This window comes from Crotalus tigris, unplaced genomic scaffold (genome assembly GCF_016545835.1).
Source record: "Crotalus tigris isolate CLP2741 ecotype Arizona unplaced genomic scaffold, ASM1654583v1 scf7180000019964.508439, whole genome shotgun sequence".
NCBI classification, from domain to species: Eukaryota; Metazoa; Chordata; class Lepidosauria; order Squamata; family Viperidae; genus Crotalus; species Crotalus tigris.
Genome location: NW_024097794.1, coordinates 310936 through 330627, shown reverse-complemented (window position 1 = coordinate 330627; position 19692 = coordinate 310936). Strand labels below are relative to the sequence as shown.

General features: G+C 45.8%; 1 protein-coding gene across 1 annotated transcript; it reads left to right on the top strand.

The window, feature by feature from the left end:
- The first annotated feature begins 5429 nt into the window (after window positions 1–5429).
- Window positions 5430–17553, top strand: PSMB5 (proteasome 20S subunit beta 5). The gene is made up of 3 exons (XM_039365125.1): window positions 5430–5662; window positions 9559–9865; window positions 17048–17553. Exons 1-3 carry the CDS (start codon window positions 5471–5473, stop codon window positions 17344–17346), a joined length of 798 nt encoding a protein of 265 aa, XP_039221059.1. The 5' UTR covers window positions 5430–5470; the 3' UTR covers window positions 17347–17553.
- Window positions 17554–19692: the final 2139 nt, after the last annotated feature.

The following is a 19692-nucleotide window of genomic DNA, read 5'->3' as shown; positions in this document are numbered from 1 at the left end:
TTGGGATCGAAAACGAGTGGAGGAGAGAATTTACAGAATGAAGCCCCTTTACTTGGAAGGGGACGGGGGACTGGATCAACGGGAGGATGGAGAGAGGAGCGTGATGCAAAGGAAGCGAGGATTGTGTTACTGGGGATGCGGGGCAAGATTTTAAGAGAAGACGCAGCAGCGTTAAGTTGCACGCTTCGGACGACAAGTTTGGGCCTGCGTCAGATGTTCAACTCTCTCTCCAAAGGGGATGTTTCCATGTTTTTCATCTAAAGGGGGGGGGGGGGGGAATGTGATGCGACCCCGGCTTTGAGCTTTCCTAAAGAGGGGGGTCCTTGCTGCCCTCTGAGCTTGCTTGTTTTTTTTGCAAACGTTTCATGACCCTAGCTAGGTAATGTCATCAGGCAGGCGTTGTTCGCTTCTCCTGATCGTGAAGAATGTGCAGCTTGGGGAAAATGAAAAGACCTTGGAAAATGAGCTAGACCAGTGGTTCTCAACCTGTGGGTCGGGACTCCATTTGGGGTCGAACGACCATTTCATGGGGGTCGCCAAACAACGCAGTCCACCATTTTTTTCCCCTTTTCCTTAGCTGTGCTCCTCCCTTTTATTCTATTGGCTTTTGAAAGCCAATAGAATAGACTCTCTTGAATAGAGTCTAATTCTATTGGCTTTCAAAAGCCAATAGGACTTGTCCAGGCTGTCTCTGCCCTGCTGAGCCCGCCAAAAGTCCCATTCTGCAAACGGTGCTGCACCAGCTGAGTAGTCCTCGACTTACGACCGGTTGAGTAGTCCTCGACTTACGACCGGTTGGGGGTCACGGCATTGAAAAGGTTGAGAACCACTGAGCTAGATACTATAAAAGAATAGCCAGAAATACGAAATTAATTTAGAAGTTGGGGGTTCACCAACAAATACATCACACTGAAGTTGTTGCGTTAAGGCAGGGGTAGGCAACCTTGGGTTTATTATGGCTCGTGGACTTCAACTCCCAGAATTCCTGAGCCAGCATGAGGGAAACTTTGGCCCCCTCATGACTTTGTGGACTTCAACTCCCAGAATTCCTGAGCCAGCACGGCTCAGCTTGGAAACCTCTCCCTTTTCCCTCAGCCTGGCTGGCTCAGGAATTCTGGGAGTTGAAGTCCACGAGTCATAAAAGGGCCAAGTTTCAAGACCCCTGCTTATGGACTTCAACTCCCAGAATTCCTTAGCCAGGCACGCTAGCTCAGGAATTCTGGGAATTGAAGTCCACGAGTCATCAAAGAGCCAAGGTTGCCTATCCCTGCATTAAGGGAAAAAGTGTAAAGGGTGTGAGTTATGCTGCAACGGTTGTAAGTGTCAGAAATGGTCATAAGTTATTTTTTTTTTAAGCGCACTTACAACCTAGAATCATTACCAAATGAGCGGTGGTTAAGCCAAGCACTACCTCTGTATTCTGTTGTAACTTTGAACCGTCACTAAATGACCTGTTGAGGACTAGCTGCACTCTCTTTTAAAAGAAAAACCTGATCTTCACAGCGACCAGCCGGAACTAGGAATTCAATCCTCAGCTTTCCGCAGACCAGTGGTTCTCAACCTGTGGGTCGGGACCCCATTTGGGGTTGAACGACCATTTCACGGGGGTCGCCAAACAAGGCTGTCCGCCATTTTTCCCCCTTTTCTTTGGCCACGCCCCTGGCACTTGGTGATGTATAAGTGGTTGGGGGTCACCACAACATGGGAAACTGTATTATGGGGTCGCGGCATTAGAAAGGTTGAGAACCACTGCCATAGACCCAGGTCCTTCGGGAGACGGGGGCGGAGCAAAACCCAGACAATGAAATAATGTCTTTTTTTTTTTTGATCCAAGGGTGTCTTTGATTGGCACCCACCGCTGAAGTGGCAGGTTCCCTCTTGGGGACGACTTGATTTGTACTCTCGGGACTTCTGGAGACGCTGTTTTAAGGACAATCTCGAGCAATCCAGCAGCGGCGTTTTGGTGCCCAAAATATCTTCGCTGCATGCAGTCTTCAATGTCACTGGGGTCATCTGTCCTGAAATTCAAGGACAGGACAACGTTGGGAGAATCAGAACACTTTTGATTTTGACGTTCCCTGCGGCTGAGACGGGTGTTCCCAACCTAAACAAGGATTTGTCCTCTCCCCAAGGAGATTCCTGACTTGTCCCTTCCTCACCTGCCCCCAAAGCAGTCCTGTCTTGTTGACAGCTGTCAGTCTTAACCAGGCCCTCTGCGTCTCCTATCTCCTAACGGGGACGCTGAATTGTCTCCACCCCACCCCACCTGTGTCTGTCCTTCCAGAGGTTGGGAAATAGCGTCCCGAGAAAGAAGAAAGTTGTACGGGTTCACAGATGTGCTGGAATTACGTATCCGATAGCTGAAGACAGCTGGGAGAATTTGCACACTTCATTTGCACTCCAAAATCCCGTGGAGATTCTATTGAATTTATTCTAATTGACTTCTAAAGCAGCTTTTAGTTAACTTCAAGGGAACCGTTCCAAGAATTTAAAAGCCTGGAAACTAAAACATAGGAAGGACGGTTGCAGGACTTGGGAATGGCCAGTCTAGAGAAAAGAAGGATTAGGGGGGGACATGATAGCAGTATTCCGGTATTTGAGGGGCTGCCATAAAGAGGAGGGGGTCAACTTATTTTCCAAAGCACCAGAAGGCAGGTCAAGAAACAATGGATGGAAACTAATCAAGGAGAGAAGTAACCTGGAATTAAGGAGAAACTTCCTAACAGGGAGGACAATTAACCAGTGGAACCGCTTGACACCAGAAATCGTGGGCGCTCCATCACTGGAGGTTTTTAAGAAGAGACTGGACAGTCATTTGTCTGAAATAATATAGAGTCTCCTGCTTGAGCAGGGGGTTGGACTAGATTTATTTATTTATTTATTTATGAGACTTATATACTGCTTTAAGTGCAAGCACTCTCTAAGCGGTGTACACCAGTAAGCAATGTATATTTATATCTTTACATTGCCCCCAACAATCTGGGTCCTCATTTTACCTATCCCGGAAGGATGGAAGGCTGAGTCAACCTTGAGCCGGTGAGATTTGAACCGCTGACCTGCTCAACACAGTCAGCTAAAGTGGCCTGCAGTACTGCACTCTAACTGCTGCGCCACCTCCAAGGCCCCTTCCTGCTCGATTCTGAATGAATGATTGATTGAAACAGATCTTGGCTAAGTTGTGAAGCTGTTCCAGATGTTGGAAATTGGGGTTGTCAGAATAATAATTTGGGGTTCCAAATTTGGTGGCGCAAGAATAAACATGAGATCCAGACAGCTGTGAGGAAAGAAGAAATATTTATTCCTAAAAGCAAATAGATTGCCTTTAGGGGCAGCTGCAGAAAAATGGGGTAGGGTGACAGATTTTTATAGGGAAGCTTGTCCAGGGTGCAGAAGTGTGTGGAAGTGACACTTGAGAGGCAAGTGTGTGTTCTGTATGTATTCCTGTGAACATGCAGTTCCGCTGGGAAACCTAATTTTATTTGTGTTTACAGACTTTATCCTTTGATATGTGGATTAGGTCTGGGTAATTTATTTGGGAGATTTGAGGAAGTTTTGAGTAAAAGATTTTTCCCCCGTTGGTTCTTTTTACTCAATTAACTTAGTTTCATCTTGACTGTCAATTATCTAGTGGAGACGCGGATTCTCAGTCCATTGGGGAGTCTGTTAATGTTTTAAGGGACGATGGAAACAGTATGAAGAATAAAGAATAAAAAGAGAGTGCAGAGATTTGAAAGTATTCCTTTTAGCTCTTCCAGACCCATCTTTTTTTTTTTAAATTACTATTTAAAAAGGGACCCTATACAGTGCTTGACAGAGATGATTAATGCCACTAGTTCTCTGGGCCAAATGTCATTAGTTTCTTGTTCGTTTTTTTAAAAGAAGATTAAAGAGGAATACGAAAGCCAGGTACAGGGGAGTAAACAGGAACAAAGAGAAAAATAGCCATTTCCAGTAGAGAGAGGAGAGATCACAAATCTTAAGAGGCACCTTCCCGTGGAGAATGTTTAAGGACATCAGCATGGAAGCGAAACTATTAATACAGCACTAAAGCTTTTTGCGGATATAAAATTGGAATTGAATTTCCTCTTTCTATGGGAAAGAAGGTAAGTGTCTTCGGGGTGGGAGGTCCTTAGAGGGGATCCATGCAAGTACTAACTTGGCCTGATGGGGCTTCAGCTTGTAAAAAAAATAAATTAGCAACCTATCAGATATGATTTATTGGTTTAGCTTTGCTTTAGTTTTAGGGTGGTTAGCCCCTCAGAATCACTCACTGTAGATGGACGACCATGTAAACGGAATTCATTTTTACATATATATACATAAAAAATAAACTATACAAAAGCATGTACTCTAGCAATACAAAACATCACAAACGGGTGAAAGGACAACCATCAACAGAAGAACAGTGTGTATATGTGTATATATCTGTCTATCTTTCCATCTATCTCTCATCAATCTATCAATTATCTATCTATTATCTATATCTGCCTTCTATTTATTATCTATCTATCAATCCGTCTCTCATCTATTATCTATCATCTATCAATCTATCATCATCTATCATCTATCTATCTGTCTGTCTTCTATTTATTATCTATCTATCCATCTCATCTATTATCTATCTATCTATCTATCTATCTATCCATCCATCTCTCACCTCTCATCTGTCTATCTATCTATCTATCTATCTATCTATCTATCTATCTATCTATCTATCTATCTATCTATTTTCCATTAAATCATATCTGAACATGTCTTTGTACTTTTTCTTGGCAAACCACTTTTTTGAAGTGGTTTGCCTTTGCCTCCTTCGTGGGGCTCAGCAAGTGACTGGCCCAAGGTCACCTAGGTGGCTTGGAACCCAAGACAGGATTAAGACTCATTGTCTCCCGTTTCTACCTTGATGCCTTAACCACTACCCCAAACTCGATTTGCTATTTTTAAATCTGTTTTTACTCCGGGCCATCACGAGGCAGTGAGTTCCTCAGGAGAACCTCTGCATTACTAGTTCATGGCACATATTGCCATGAAAATCGACCACTTTTGGGTTGTTTCCTTCCCTAGCAGGGAACAAATAACATTCTAAATTTCAACAATAAGTTCCATGTTTCTTTTTCCCCCCTTTCTTCCAACTGTTTTGGAAGTTGTCCTCTCTCCTTTTTTCTTCTCATCCTCCGAAGCCATCACTCCCTACAGGCAGACTAACCGGCTTGGCAAGCTAATCCTTGCCCTCATCCAACATGGCGTCCCCCAGTGTTATCCAGTGCAGTTAATCCGGCGCCGAAGCTAAACATTGCCCTCATCCAACATGGCGTCCCCATTGTTATCCAGAGCAGCCAGTCCGGCGCGGTCGCGTCCTTTCTTGCGACGTGACGCAGTCTTTTGCCCTCACCCAACATGGCGCCCGGCGACTATATAGCCTGCAGGCCGCAGCGCTTTCCTGAGTCACGGTGAGCTGCCCTCACTTAACATGGCGCTGGCCAGTCTGTTGGAGCCGCAATTCCCCGCAAACGGGCCCGGCTTTTTCGGGCTGGGGGCGCCGGGCCCGCGCGGCGGGGCGAAGATGTCGGGGGACCTGGCGCTGGCCGCCCCTTACGCCGGGCTGACCGCGGGAGACGCCAAAATCGAGCTGGAACACGGGACCACCACGCTGGCCTTCAAGGTAAGCCGGCGGCGGGGGAGGCAAGGTAGACTTGAGAGGAGCTGGAGGCTCTACGGAGCTTGGGGAGGGGGTTGCCCAAAGGAGGAGAAAGCCGTGCAAAGTGGGGAGACCTTTTATCGGCCGGGCTTGCACTTTGCTATTGTTTTTTTTAATACAGGTAGTCCTCGATTTACGACCACAAGGGAGCCCAAGATTTCTGTTGCTAAGCGAGACATTTGTTAAGCGAGTTTTGCCCCATTTGACGACTTTTCTTGCCACCGTTGTTAAGTGAATCACTGCAGTGAAGTAACACGGTCGTTAAGCGAATCCAGCTTCCCCCTATTGACTTTGGTTGTCAGAAGGTTGCAGAAGCAGATCGCGTGACTCCCGGGACGCTGAAGCCGTCATAAATGTGAATCAGTTGCCAAATGTCTGACCACGAGGATGCTGCAATGGTTTTAAGTTGGGGGGGTTGGACTAGGTGACCTACAAGTTCCCGTCTGTCATAAGTGTGAAAAATGGTCAGAAGTCACTTTTTTCAGTGCTGTTGTAACTTCACATGGTCACTAAATGAACCGTTGTAAGTAGAAGACTACCTGTAAAACATATTACAGGTAATCCTCGACTTAACGACCACAATTGAGCCCCAAAGCTTTGTTGTTAAGTGAAACGTTTGTTCAGTGATTTTTGTCCCATTTTAGGACTTTGGTTTCCACAGTTGTTAAGTGAATCACTGCAGTTAAGTTGGTAACCTGGTTGTTAACTGAATCGGGCTTCCCCCATGGACTTTGCTGGTCAGAAGGTTGCAAAGGGGATCACGTGACCGCAGGATGTTGCGACCGTCATAAATATGAGTCAGTAGCCTAATGTCTGGATTTTGATCCTGAATGAAAGGAGTTAATGGAGATTTAATCCAGTGTTTCTCAACCTTGGCAATTCAAACCTCTATGGATTAACAGTCAAGATAATTGACACTAGATAATTGACAGTCAACATTTCCACTTCCCAGGATTCCTGGCTGGCTGGGGAATTCTGGGAATTGAGGTCCCCACATCTTAAGTGACGCCAAGGTTGAGAAACTGCTTTAATAAATACAAATGTTGAGCATCTTGGTTGACTTAACTGCCTTGTTGCGTCTTACGCCCAGTACTCTTCAATATCTTCATCATTAGATGAGGGAATTGAAGGGGAACTCATCAAATTTGCAGATGACACCAAACTGGCAGGAGTAGCCAACACCCCAGAAGACAAGCTCAGGATCCAAAAATAACTTGACAAACTTGAACAATGGGTCCGATCCAACAAAATGAGTTTCAGTGTGGAGAAGAGCAAAGTCTTACACTTAGGCAGGAAAAACCAAAGGCACAAATACAGATTGGGCGAAACCTGGCTCAAAAACAGTAACTGTGAGAGGGACCTTGGAGTCCTAGTGGACGATCAGTTGACTATGAGCCAGCAATGTGCAGCAACAGCCAAAAAAAGCTAACACAATCCTGGGTTGTATAAATAGAGGCATAAAATCAGGATCACGCGAGGTATTAGTACCGCTGTATAAAACCCTGGTGAGACCACACCTGGAATACTGCAGCCAATTTTGGTCACCGTACCACCAAAAAGATGTTGAGAGTTTGGAAAAAAATCGGAGAAGAGCAACTAAGATGATCCAAGGCCTGGAGACTAAAACATAGGAAGAAGTGCTGCGGGACTTGGGTTCGGCCGGTCTAAAGAAAAGAAGAAATAGGGGAGACATGATAACAGTGTTCCAGTATTTGAGGGGCTGCCACAAAGAAGGGGGGGGGGGGTTAAATTATTCTCCAAAGCACCAGAGGGCAGGACAAGAAACAATGGTTGGAAACTGATCAAAGAGAGAAGCCACCTGGAATTTAGGAGAAACTTCCTGACAGTTAGGACAATCAACCAGTGGAACAGCTTGCCACCAGAAATCATGGGTGCTCCATCACTGGAGATTTTTAAAAAGAGACTAGAGACATTCACCTGTCTGAGACTGTATAGGTTCTCCTGCTTGAGCAGGGGCTGGACTAGAAGACCTCCAAGGTCCCTTTCAGATTCTATTCTTCTACTGTACTTCTATACTCTAGTTCTATTCTACTTCTACTCTACTCTTGTTCTATTCTATTCTACTCTATTCTAGTTCTACTCTACTCTTGTTCTATTTTACTCTATATTCTCCTCTATTCTATTCTACTCTATTCTAGTTCTACTCTACTCTTGTTCTATTTTACTCTATATTCTCCTCTATTCTATTCTACTCTATTCTAGTTCTACTCAGAGACATCACCCTGCCAACAAAAGTGCGTATAGTCCAGGCCATGGTTTTCCCAGTTGCAATGTATGGCTGTGAAAGTTGGACCATAAGAAAGGCTGAGCTCCAAAGAATGGATGCCTTTGAACTCTGGTGCTGGAGAAGACTCCTGCGAGTCCCTTGGACTGCAAGGCGTTCAAATCACTCAGTCCTAGAAGAGATCAACCCTGACTGTTCTTTAGAAGGCCAGATCCTGAAGTTGAAACTCAAATACTTTGGTCACCTAATGAGAAGGAAGGACTCACTGGAGAAGGGCCTAATGCTGGGAAAGATTGAGGGCAAGAGAAGAAGGGGACGACAGAGAATGAGATGGCTGGATGGAGTCACTGAAGCAATAGGTGTGAACTTAAATGAACTCCAGAAGATGGTAGAGGACAGGAAGACCTGGAGAAACATTGTCCATGGGGTCGCGATGGGTCGGACACGACTTCGCAATTAACAACAACAACATAGTTCTATTATAGTTCTACTCTAGTTCTACTGTACTCTTACTGGCTATGAGTTCCTTTCAGTTTTTCCTTTTGCAAATGACCCAAGATATACCTGTACAGGTAAACCTCGATGTACAACCATTCATTTAGTGAGTGTTCAGAGTTACGACAGCCGAGAAAACAGGTGACTTATGACCATTTGCACTTCTGCAGCATCCCCGTGGTCACACGATCAAAATTCAGATACTTGGTAACTGACTCACATTTATGACGGTCGCAGTCTCCAGGGTCCTGTGTTTCCCTTTTGCAACCACCTGGCTAGAAAAATTCAGTGGGGAAGCTGGGTTCACTTAACAACCCAAGTGACTGTTACTAACTTAAGTGCAGCGATTCACTTAACAACCTCAGTGACTAATAATTAACTTTTACTAACTTAATCGCAGTGATTCACTTAACAACCTCAGTGATTAAGTTACTAACTTAATTGCCAGTGATTCACTTAACCAAAGTGATTAATTAACTTTTACTAACAATTGCCAGTGATTCACTTAACAACCAAAGTGACTAACTTTTACTAACTTAACAATTGCAGTGATTCAATTAACCCAAGTGATTAAGTTACTTAATTGCAGTGATTCACTTAACCTCAGTGACTAAGTTGCTAACTTAATTGCCAGTGATTCATTTAACAATCGAAGTGACTAATTAACTTTTACTAACTTAATTGCCAGTGATTCACTTAACAACCAAAGTGACTAATAAGCTTTTACTAACTTAATTGCAATGATTCATTTAACAATCTCAGTGACTATTAACTTTTACTAAATTGCAGTGATTCACTTAACAACCGAAGTGACTTAAGTTACTAACTTAATTGCCAGTGATTCACTTAACAACCAAAGTGACTAATAATTAACTTTTACTAACTTAATTGCCAGTGATTCACTTAACAGCCGAAGCGACTAAGTTACTTTTACTAACTGAACAATTGCCGTGATCTGCTTAACAGCCGGGGTGGGAAAGGTTGTAAAAGGGGACAGCGCTCGCTTTTAACGGCCTCGCTTAGCAGTGGTCATTTGAGGCTCCGTCGCGGTCGTAAAGCCGAGGACTACTCTTATGCCGGACCTGCTTTCGGGTCTTCCCTTGTCTCCCGCTTCCGCCAGTTCCAGCACGGGGTGATCGTGGCGGCGGATTCCCGCTCGACGGCCGGGGTCTATGTTGCTTCGCAGACGGTCAAGAAGATCATCGAGATCAACCCTTACCTGCTGGGCACCATGGCCGGGGGTGCCGCCGACTGCAGCTTCTGGGAGCGTCTCCTCGCCCGGCAGTGCCGCATTTACGAACTCCGCAACAAGGAGCGGATCTCGGTGGCCGCCGCCTCCAAGCTCTTGGCCAACATGGTGTACCAGTACAAGGGCATGGGCCTCTCCATGGGCACCATGATCTGCGGCTGGGATAAGAGGGGACCAGGTGAGGAGTTTGCTTGTTTCGTTTGGGGCCTTTCAGAACGCTTTACAGGCTAGTCCTCGGCTTAACGACCATTTGCTTAGGGACCGCTCGGAGTTACCACGGCACTGAAAATAGGAACTGCTGACTACTTTTTACATGACCGTCGCAGCATCCCCTTGCTCACGTGATTTAGATTGGGATGCTTGGCGGCCGACTCACATTTACGACCATCGCAGAATCCCTGTGGTCACATGATTTATATTCGGATGCTTGGCGACCGACTTGCATTTACGATGGTTGCAGCATCCCCTTGTTCACGTGATTTAGATTCGGATGCTTGGCGACCGACTCGCATTTACGACCGTCACAGCATCCCCTTGCTCACGTGATTTATATTGGGATGCTTGGCAACCGACTCACATTTACAACCGTCGCAACATCCCCTTGCTCATGTGATTTATATTGGGATGCTTGGTGAATGACTCGCATTTATGACGGTCGCAGCATCCCCTTGCTCATGTGATTTAGATTCAGATGCTTGGCGACCGACTCGCATTTACGACTGTCACAGCATCCCCTTGCTCACGTGATTTATATTGGGATGCTTGGCAACCGACTCACATTTACAACCGTCGCAACATCCCCTTGCTCATGTGATTTATATTCGGATGCTTGGTGACCGACTCTCATTTACGACGGTCGCAGCATCCCCTTGCTCATGTGATTCAGATTCGGATGCTTGGTGACTGACTCGCATTTACGACCATCACTGCATCCCCTTGCTCACGTGATTTAAATTGGGATGCTTGGCGACCGACTCACATTTACGACTGTCGCAGCATCCCCTTGCTCACGTGCTTTATATTGGGATGCTTGGCAACCAGCTCGCATTTACGACCATCACAGCATCCCCTTGCTCACGTCATTTATATTGGGATGCTTGGCAGCCGACTCGCATTTACGATGGTTGCAGCATCCCCGTGGTCACATGATTTATATTCGGATGCTTGGCGACCGACTCACATTTACGACCATCACAGCATGCCCGTGGTCACGTGATTTAGATTCAGATGTTTGGCGGCTGACTCACATTTATGACTGTTGCAGCATCCTCTTGCTCATGTGATTTATATTTGGATGCTTGGCAACCGACTCGCATTTACGACGGTCGCAGCATCCCCTTGTTCACGTGATTTATATTGGGATGCTTGGCGACCGACTCACATTTATGACCATCACAGCATGCCTGTGGTCATGTGATTTAGATTCAGATGTTTGGCGGCTGACTCACATTTATGACTGTTGCAGCATCCTCTTGCTCACGTGATTTAGATTCGGATGCTTGGCAGCTGGCCTTTATTTATGACCGTTGCAGTGTCTTGCAGCCACGCCCTCCCCTTTGGCGACTTTCTGACAAAAGTCAATGGGGAAGCCAGATTCACTTAACTGTGTGGCTAACTTAACGACCGTTGAGTGTTTCACTCAACCACTGTGGCGAGAAAGATCGTAAAATGGGGCAAAATTCGTTTGACAACCTCGCTTTAGCAGCAGAAATGTTGGGCTCAATTGTCGTAATCCGAGGACTTTCCATACCCTGCACGATGCTTACCAGAAGCGGAGGAGGTAGGAGGTCTGTGGGAAGAAAGATGACATTTTTCCAGTGGCCACTTGGAAAAATGATGGCCAGTGTCTCTTTTTGAGAATTTGTGGCTAAAAGAGGAGAGAAGAGAAGAGAGAAGAGAAGAGAGAAAAGAGAAGAGAAGACAGAAGAGAGAATAAAATAGAGAAGAGAAAAGAATAGAATAGAGAGAAGAGAGAAGAGAAGAGAGAATAGAAGAGAGAATAGAATAGACAATAGAATAGAACAGAAATAAAGAATAGAATAGAAATAAGGAATAGAATAGACAATAGAATAGAAATAAGGAATGGAATAGAATAGAATAGAACAGAAATAAAGAATAGAATAGAAATAAGGAATAGAATAGACAATAGAATAGAAATATGGAATGGAATGGAATAGAAGAATAGAATAGAATAGAATAGAATAGACATTGGAATATAGAATAGATTAGAATAGAAATAGAATAGAATAGAATAAAGAATAGAATAGAATAGAATAGAATAGAATAGAATAGAATAGAGCTGGAAGGAACCTTGGAGGTCTTCTAGTCCAGCCCCCTTCTCAAGCAGTAGACCCTATACTGTCTCAGACAAGTGACTGTCCAGTCTCTTCTTAAAAACCTCCAGTGATGGAGCACCCCACGATTTCTGGTGGCCAGCTGTTCCACTGGTTAATTGTCCTCACTGTTAGGAAGTTTCTCCTTAATTCCAGGTTGCTTCTCTCTTGGATCAGTTTCCAACCATTGTTTCTTGTCCTTCCCTCTGGTGCTTTGGTGAACAACCTGCCTCCCTCTGCCTTGTGGCAGCCCCTCAGATACTGGAACGCTGCTGTCATGTCTCCCCTATTTCTTCTTTTCTTTAGAGTAGCCGAACCCAAATCCTTCAGCCGTTCTTCGTATGTTTTGGTCTCTAGGTCTTTGGTCATCTTACTTGCTCTTCTCTGAATTTTTTCCATACTCTCAACATCTGCTAGGCTACTTTGGCTGGTTTTGGGCCGCTAATCTGGATCAGGATAGGAGGTCACAGGTAAGTCCTCGATTTACGACCTCGATTGAGTCCAAAATGTCTGTTGCTCAGTGAGACCCATTTTGCCCCCTTTTACATCCATCCTTGCCACCCGTGAATCCCTGCAGTTAAAGTTAGTAACCCGGTTGTTAAGTGAATCTGAATTTCCCCGTTGACTTTGCATCTCAGAAGTGGAAATCACACGACCCGGGGACACTGCGACCGTCATCAGTATGAGTCAGTTTTGATCACGTGACCACGGGGATGCCGCAACGGTCGTTAAGTGTGAAAGACGATCGTAAGTCACTTAACAACAATTGGTTTGAAAATCAAAGTTAGTTACGACAGCCCTGGAAAAAAGCAACTGACGGCTGTTTTTTCACACTTATGACCGTTTTTCACACGGCCGCCGCGGCTTCCCCCTAATCAGAATGCGGCTGCTCGCCAACTGCTCCACGTTTACGACAGTTGCCGTTTCCCGACCTCATGCGATCACTTTCGGGCAAGTGACGTCGACGGGGGAAGCCAAATTCACTAACTTAACAGCCTGCCACGATTCACTTAAGAGCTGCGGCGAGGAAGGTCGTAAAACGGGGCAGGGCTCACTTAACGACCGCCTGGCTTTGGGCTCAGTCGTCGTACGTGGAGGACTTAACCTGTAGGCGGGGAAATTGAAAACTCCTTAGCCTTGAAAATATATATTTATATCTGTCTGTCTGTCTGTCTGTCTGTCTCTGTGTGTGTGTGTGTGTGTGTGTGTGTGTGTGTATTTGTGTGAGCATTTCCACAAGGTTATTGAAAAAGGAGTGTGATTAGAGGCCGATTCTATCTTCCATTTGCCTTTTTTTTAGCTCCCCCCACCAGCAGAATTGTACACATTAATGGGGAAATCATAGTTAATTTATTTCAACTATTACCCCGGCATCTTATCTTACGCCATAAACTTGAGGCACTCAACTCAGCTTTTGCAAGAAGTGCGGCACACACTCAGCACACACTCAACGTTCCCCCCCCCCCCCACTGCACTTCGGCTGACGAGAGATAATCTGGCAAGACTCAAATACCCCCTTTGGCGGTGTGCTGTGTTGCAGTTGTGCGGTTGTGTTCTCCTGTGCTGATTCGGCTAAGCTGGGCAGGGTTGCAGTCTGTCCTGGGGGACGAGAAGCTATAAATCTCACTTAAATTGCCAGTTGCCCCAAAGGTTTTTTTTTGCTTTGCGGTCCCTGAAAAGCCCTGGAGAAATTGTGTAAATAGATCCATTTCTATTAACTCGGGGATGGGGGGGGGGGGAATCAAGCTTGCTGGTTCTTGAGAAATGGCAAAAAAAGAAAGGAAGGAAAAGTGCCTGGATGGCATTTAAGGCCACATTCCGAAATAACTGGCCTGGAGAGAATAAATTCGGCTGAAGTGCCTGAATGTCAAGCAAATAAATTTTGGAGTGGGAGATAAATCATAGGCACTCCCCTCATTCTGTGCTTGTAGGATTGTGGTTACAAGCTAGCGTGTTGTTTTTTTTTCGAACCTCGGGGATCCTAAGACGGGTGGACTTCAACTCCCAGAATTCCCCAGCCAGTATGGCTGGCTGGGGAATTCTGGGAGTTGAAGTCCACCGGTCTTAAAACCGCTGAGATTGAAAAACCCTGTTGTAAGCCCTTCGTTGGTGAATACAATACAGTCCGTCTCTCTACTCTTCCCCCCCCCCTTTACAAACCTCATTTTAAATCCCTCTGAGGATTTTTCTTTAAATAATCCCATAATTCTCTTTCGTTGGGTTGTCTCAAAACGGTTTCGTTGAAGACCTACTCCTCTGATTATACAGTATGGCTGTAGGCAGCAGTGTCATCTCTCTGCTCTTTTGACTGCTGTAGTAGGGTTTCTTAGCAAAGGTTTGGAATAAGAGACTAGAAAACAACTTCGGAAGAAATCCTCTTCCTTCTTCCCCTCCTCCTCCTCCTCCTCCTTCTCTTCCTCCTTGTCCTTCTCCTCCTTGTCCTTCCCCTCTTCCTTCTCCTCTTCTCCTCCTTGTCCTTCTCCTCCTCCTCCTTGTCCTTCCCCTCCTCCTTCTCTTCGCCTCCTTGTCCTTCCCCTCCTCCTGCTTCTCCTTGTTGTCCTTCCCCTCCTCCTTCTCTTCTCCTTGTCCTTCCCCTCTTCCTCCTTCTCTTCTCCTTATCCTTCCCCTCCTCCTGCTTCTCCTCTTCTCCTCCTTGTCCTTCTCCTCCTCCTTCTCTTCTCCTTGTCCTTCCCCTCTTCCTCCTCCTCCTTCTCTTCTCCTCCTTGTCCTTCCCCTCTTCCTCCTCCTCTTCTCCTCTCCTTGTCCTTCCCCTCTTCCTCCTCCTCCTTCTCGTCCTTCCCCTCTTCCTCCTTCTCTTCTCCTCCTTATCCTTCCCCTCCTCTTGCTTCTCCTCTTCTCCTCCTTGTCCTTCTCCTCCTCCTCCTTGTCCTTCCCCTCCTCCTTCTCTTCTCCTCCTTGTCCTTCCCCTATTCCTCCTCCTTCTCTTCTCCTTGTCCTTCCCCTCCTCCTGCTTCTCCTTCTTTTCTCCTCTCCTCCATGTCCTTCCCCTCCTCGTCCTCTTTCTCCTTCTCCTCCTTGTCCTTCCCTTCCTCCTCCTTCTCTTCTCGTCCTTTCCCTCCTCCTCTTCCTTCTTCTCTTCTCCTCCCCCTTGTCCTTCCCCTCCTCTCCTCCTCCTTGTCCTTCCCCTCCTCCTCCTTTCTCCTTCTCTTCTCCTCCTCCTTGTCTTCCTCCTTCTCCTCCTTCTTTCTCCTGTTCTCTTGCTTCTCCTCCCCCTCCTCCTCTTCTTCCCCCTCCTTCTCCTCTTCTTTCTCCCCCTCCCCTCCTTCTATTTTGTGGGGACTGAATAGAGTGCCACATGCCAAGGTAGCAATGTAAGCAAACCCCTCCTGGAGGGGGCTCCCAACAACCCACCCTCACAGTAGCCAGCCAAGTATCCAGGAAGCCCACCAATCTGGCAGAGGCATTGCAACTGCCTTCCAGGCTAATAGCCCTGATCCGGCTGCCACGAATTGGTCCAGCCCTTTTCTTTAAAGCCAGCCCTGCTGACAGCCCGGACCGGACCGTATCTCACGGCAAAGAGACGAAGCAATTAGGGACTTGAAACTCTGCAAATGTCCAACAATCCAGTTCCGCCGTTCCACATACACACACAACCTAGCACACAATATCATCCGGGTAAACGACCGCAATCAATTCTAAAATTTCCATGGCTAAGCCAGACAGTCGGTTAAAGTGAGTTTTGCCCCATTTTGAGGCCCTTTCTTGCCAACCGTTGTTAAGCGAATCGCTGCAACTGCTAAATTAGTAACGCGGATGTTAAGCGAATCCAGCTTCCCCGTTGACTTTGCTTGTCGGGTGGGGGTCCCGTGAGCCCAGGACACTGCAACCGTCATAAATACGAGCCAGTGGCCAAGGGTCTGGATATTGATCCCGTGACCACGGGAATGCCATGTCAAAGCATGGCTGAGATAACTCAGGAGTAAACACAGTAAACAATGGTCTGTATTAAATGGTGGTTTATATTACACCGTCTACAATATCATACACGAGGAACAATGTATATACACGTGCTAATACAGCAGAAGCCAGCACACCACAGTTACAGCAGGAAACGGAAGAGAGAGAGAGCACAGAAACAGAGCCTTCCTTTTATACCAAGGCTCTTAAAGAGACACAGACCCTGCTGACTCTTAAAGGGATATAGAGCCTGCTGAGTCATTCCCATCGTTAAAGCATATAAGGAACGGCTGCTGGTTAAAGCATATAAGGAACGGCTGCTGGACTTGGGTATGTCTAGTTTAATGAAGAGAAGGACAAGGGGGGGACATGATAGTAGTGTTCCAATATCTCAGGGGCTGCCCCAAAGAAGAGAGAGTCAAGCTATTCTCCAAAGCACCTGAAGGCAGGACAAGAAGCAACGGGTGGAAACTAATCAAGGAGAGAAGCAACCTAGAACTAAGGAGAAACTTCCTGACAGTTAGAACAATTAGCCAGTGGAACCACCTGCCTCCAGAAGCAGTGAATGCTCCAACACTGGAAGTTTTTAAGAAGAGACTGGACAGCCATTTGTCTGAAATGGTACAGGGTTTCCTGGCTGAGCAGGGGGTTGGACTAGATGACCTCCAAGATCCCTTCCAACTTTATTATTATTATTATTATCATCATCATCATCATCATCACATCACACATCTTACCTTACATAAGCTAGTTAGCTGTTAAATAATGATCTTAACATGCTGCAACAGTCGTAAGTGTGAAAAAAAAATAGTCGTACATGTGAAAAAAATTGTGAAAAATGCCACAACAGTCGTCACTTTTTTCAGTACTGTTCTAACTTCGCAAAAAATGAACGGTTGTAAGTGGAAGGCTGACTGAATTAGGATGGTAAAATGTGGAGAAAGTCTACAGGTTTAGAACGCGCTCCCCAGAAAGCGTGTTCAGCCCAATTAAAACCAAGCCTGCTGTGTTTTTTTTCTTTTTAGGCGCTGAACTGTGGTTTAAAGTCACTGTCGAAAAATTTACGAGCGACTCCGTTAACCCTGGTTTCTTTGCCCTCTGCCTTTCAGGTCTCTATTACGTGGATAGTGAAGGGAACCGCATCTCGGGAACCGTCTTCTCGGTGGGCTCGGGTTCCGTCTACGCCTACGGGGTGATGGATCGCGGCTACTCTCACGACCTCTCGGTGGAAGACGCCTACGATCTGGCCCGCCGGGCCATCTATCAAGCCACGTACCGCGACGCTTACTCGGGGGGCTCGGTGAACCTCTACCACGTCCGCTCGGACGGCTGGATCCACGTCTCCAGCGACGACGTCGCCGGCCTGCGGGAACTGTTCTGCGACACGTCCGCCGAAGCCGTGGCCTGAAAACGTGGACTGAAAAGGGGTTGGGCGGAGGGCAGCAGCCGGGGGTCTCTGTAAAGGGTCATTGGCTGTAGAGTATTTTCAGAACCCGTAAAGAAGCGAAATTGTAACTTCGACTGTTAACGGAAAGGGTGAGGCCGCAGATATTGTTGGAGGAACGTTGAACCAGTGTTTGATGTAATAAAAATGTCCAGCTTCTTTGGAATCAAACTTTGCTTGTCCGAGCTCTTTGTGTTCTTCATTGGAAGAACGGGAGATCAATCTTGTCTGCTGCGGTCCCAGGGAGGGTGTGCATGTCCACAGATGTGTTATACAGGTAGTCCTCAGCCTACGGCTACAATTGAGCCTAAAATATTTGTGGCGAAGCAAAACATTTGTTAAGTGAGTGTTGCCTCATTTTACGACTTTCCTTGCCACAGTTAAGTGAATAACACGGTTGTTAAGTGAATCCGGCTTCCCTTATTGATCTTGCTTGTCACAAGGTCACAAAAGTGGGGAAATGGAATGAAATAGAATAGAATAGAATAGAAATAAGGAATAGAATAGAATAGAATAGAATAGAATAGGAATAGGAATAGGAATAGGAATAATGGAATGGAATGGACCGGAACAGAGTAGAGTAGAGTAAACGAGAGAATAGAATAGAATAGAAGAATAGAATAAGAAATAAGAATGGAATGGAATAGAATAGAATAGAGCAGGAATAGGATGGAATGGAATAGAATATACAATAGAATAGAAATAGAATAATGATAAGAATAGAATAACAATAATTGGAATAGAATAGAATAATTAGAATAGAATAGAGCAGGAATGGAATGGAATAGAATAGAGCAGGAATGGAATGGAATCAGAAGGTACAATAGAATAGAAATAGAATAATGATAAGAATAGAATAACAGAATAATTAGAATAGAATAGAAAATAGAATAATTAGAATAGAATAAAATTTAGAATAGAAATAGAATAATGATAAGAATAGAATAATTAGAATAGAATAATTAGAATAGAATAGAATTCAGAATTAGAATAGAATAGAATACAGAATTAGAATAGAATAGAATAGAAAATATGGAATAGAATAGAATATCTTCATTGTCACTGTGTATCTCACAGCGAAATTAAGTGCTATCTACAATGCACACTACACACAGGTAACATCACCCCGGGATGCTGCAACCACCATAAATATGAGCCAGTTGCCATGCATCCAAACTTTGATCACGTGACCGAAGGGGATGCTGCAATGGCCATTTGAAAAACGGTCATAAGTCACTTTTCCTAGTGCCGTTGTAACTTCAAACGGTCGCTAAAGGAACTCCTGTAAGTCGGGGACTATTTGCGGTACAATTCTCAGCCACGCAGAGTGCAAACGGCCGTGGGGGTGTGACCGAGTGGCTGCGGGAGCTGGGAATGTCGTTTGAAGGTTTTATTTCCAGGCCAAACAGACTCCGAGGGTCGTTGTGCGCGGATGCGTTTTCCCAAATGAAGGAACCCCAGCGCATTTTTCCTTAACTCCTGTGACAATTTGCCCCTAGTTTTTGAGGGCCGGTTCCATACACTCTCACGTTCTTTGATCATCCTTCGCCTTCCTCTCGTCCTGCTTCTTTCTTAACTTGGCACAACCAACTGCGTATTCATCGCCCCGGACCCTAATACGAAGGGAAAAGAACATTTTCAAGCTTCGGGGATGAAAAGGACGAGGCGGGCCAAGCGTATTAAAAAAAGGTGTTTTGTTTCTTCTTCATAAAACAAAGGTGGCTTTTGAAGTGTCTCCTTCCGTTGGCGCGGTGTCCCTGCTCGCGAAGGGGAAGGAATGAAACGGTTTGCAAAAAAAAAGAAAAAAGGGAAGCCGATAGCGAAAAGTTTTTGCATCGTTGCAAAGAGACGGACGGGAAAAAGGCTGGCTTGGGCGCTCAACAGCGAGACCCTGGTGAAGCGGGCACAGCAGCGCCTGCATTTTCTGCGTCGCCTGAGAAAAGCACATCTTCCTTCCCCCGTCCTGACCACTTTCTGCAGAATGACGATCGAGAGCATCCTGTCGTACGGGCATCACAGTCTGGTTTAGAAGCATCCCTGCTTCAGACAGGAAGATGGTGCAGAGAGTGATGAGGACAGCAGAAAAGATCATTGGCAGTTCCTTCCCATCCAGGATGTGGTACATAAGTGTTGTGTGAGCAGGGTCCGCAAGGTTGTCTGGGACGCTACACATCCTCTCCACGACCTGTTTTCCCTGTTACCTTCTGGGGGAAGAGGGCTCCGTGGTATCCGAAGCAGAACATTCAGATTCAGTCACAGTTTTTGTTCCATACAGTATCAACCTTGTGAACTCTAAGCTTCTTCCTTCCG

Excerpts from the sequence above, each read along its gene's own strand:
- PSMB5 (XM_039365125.1), top strand. The coding sequence starts at position 5,471 with ATGGCGCTGGCCAGTCTGTTGGAGCCGCAATTCCCCGCAAACGGGCCC. Across the intron at positions 5,663-9,558 it reads CCACCACGCTGGCCTTCAAG|TTCCAGCACGGGGTGATCGT; the intron begins GTAAGCCGGCGG and ends CGCTTCCGCCAG. Across the intron at positions 9,866-17,047 it reads CTGGGATAAGAGGGGACCAG|GTCTCTATTACGTGGATAGT; the intron begins GTGAGGAGTTTG and ends TCTGCCTTTCAG.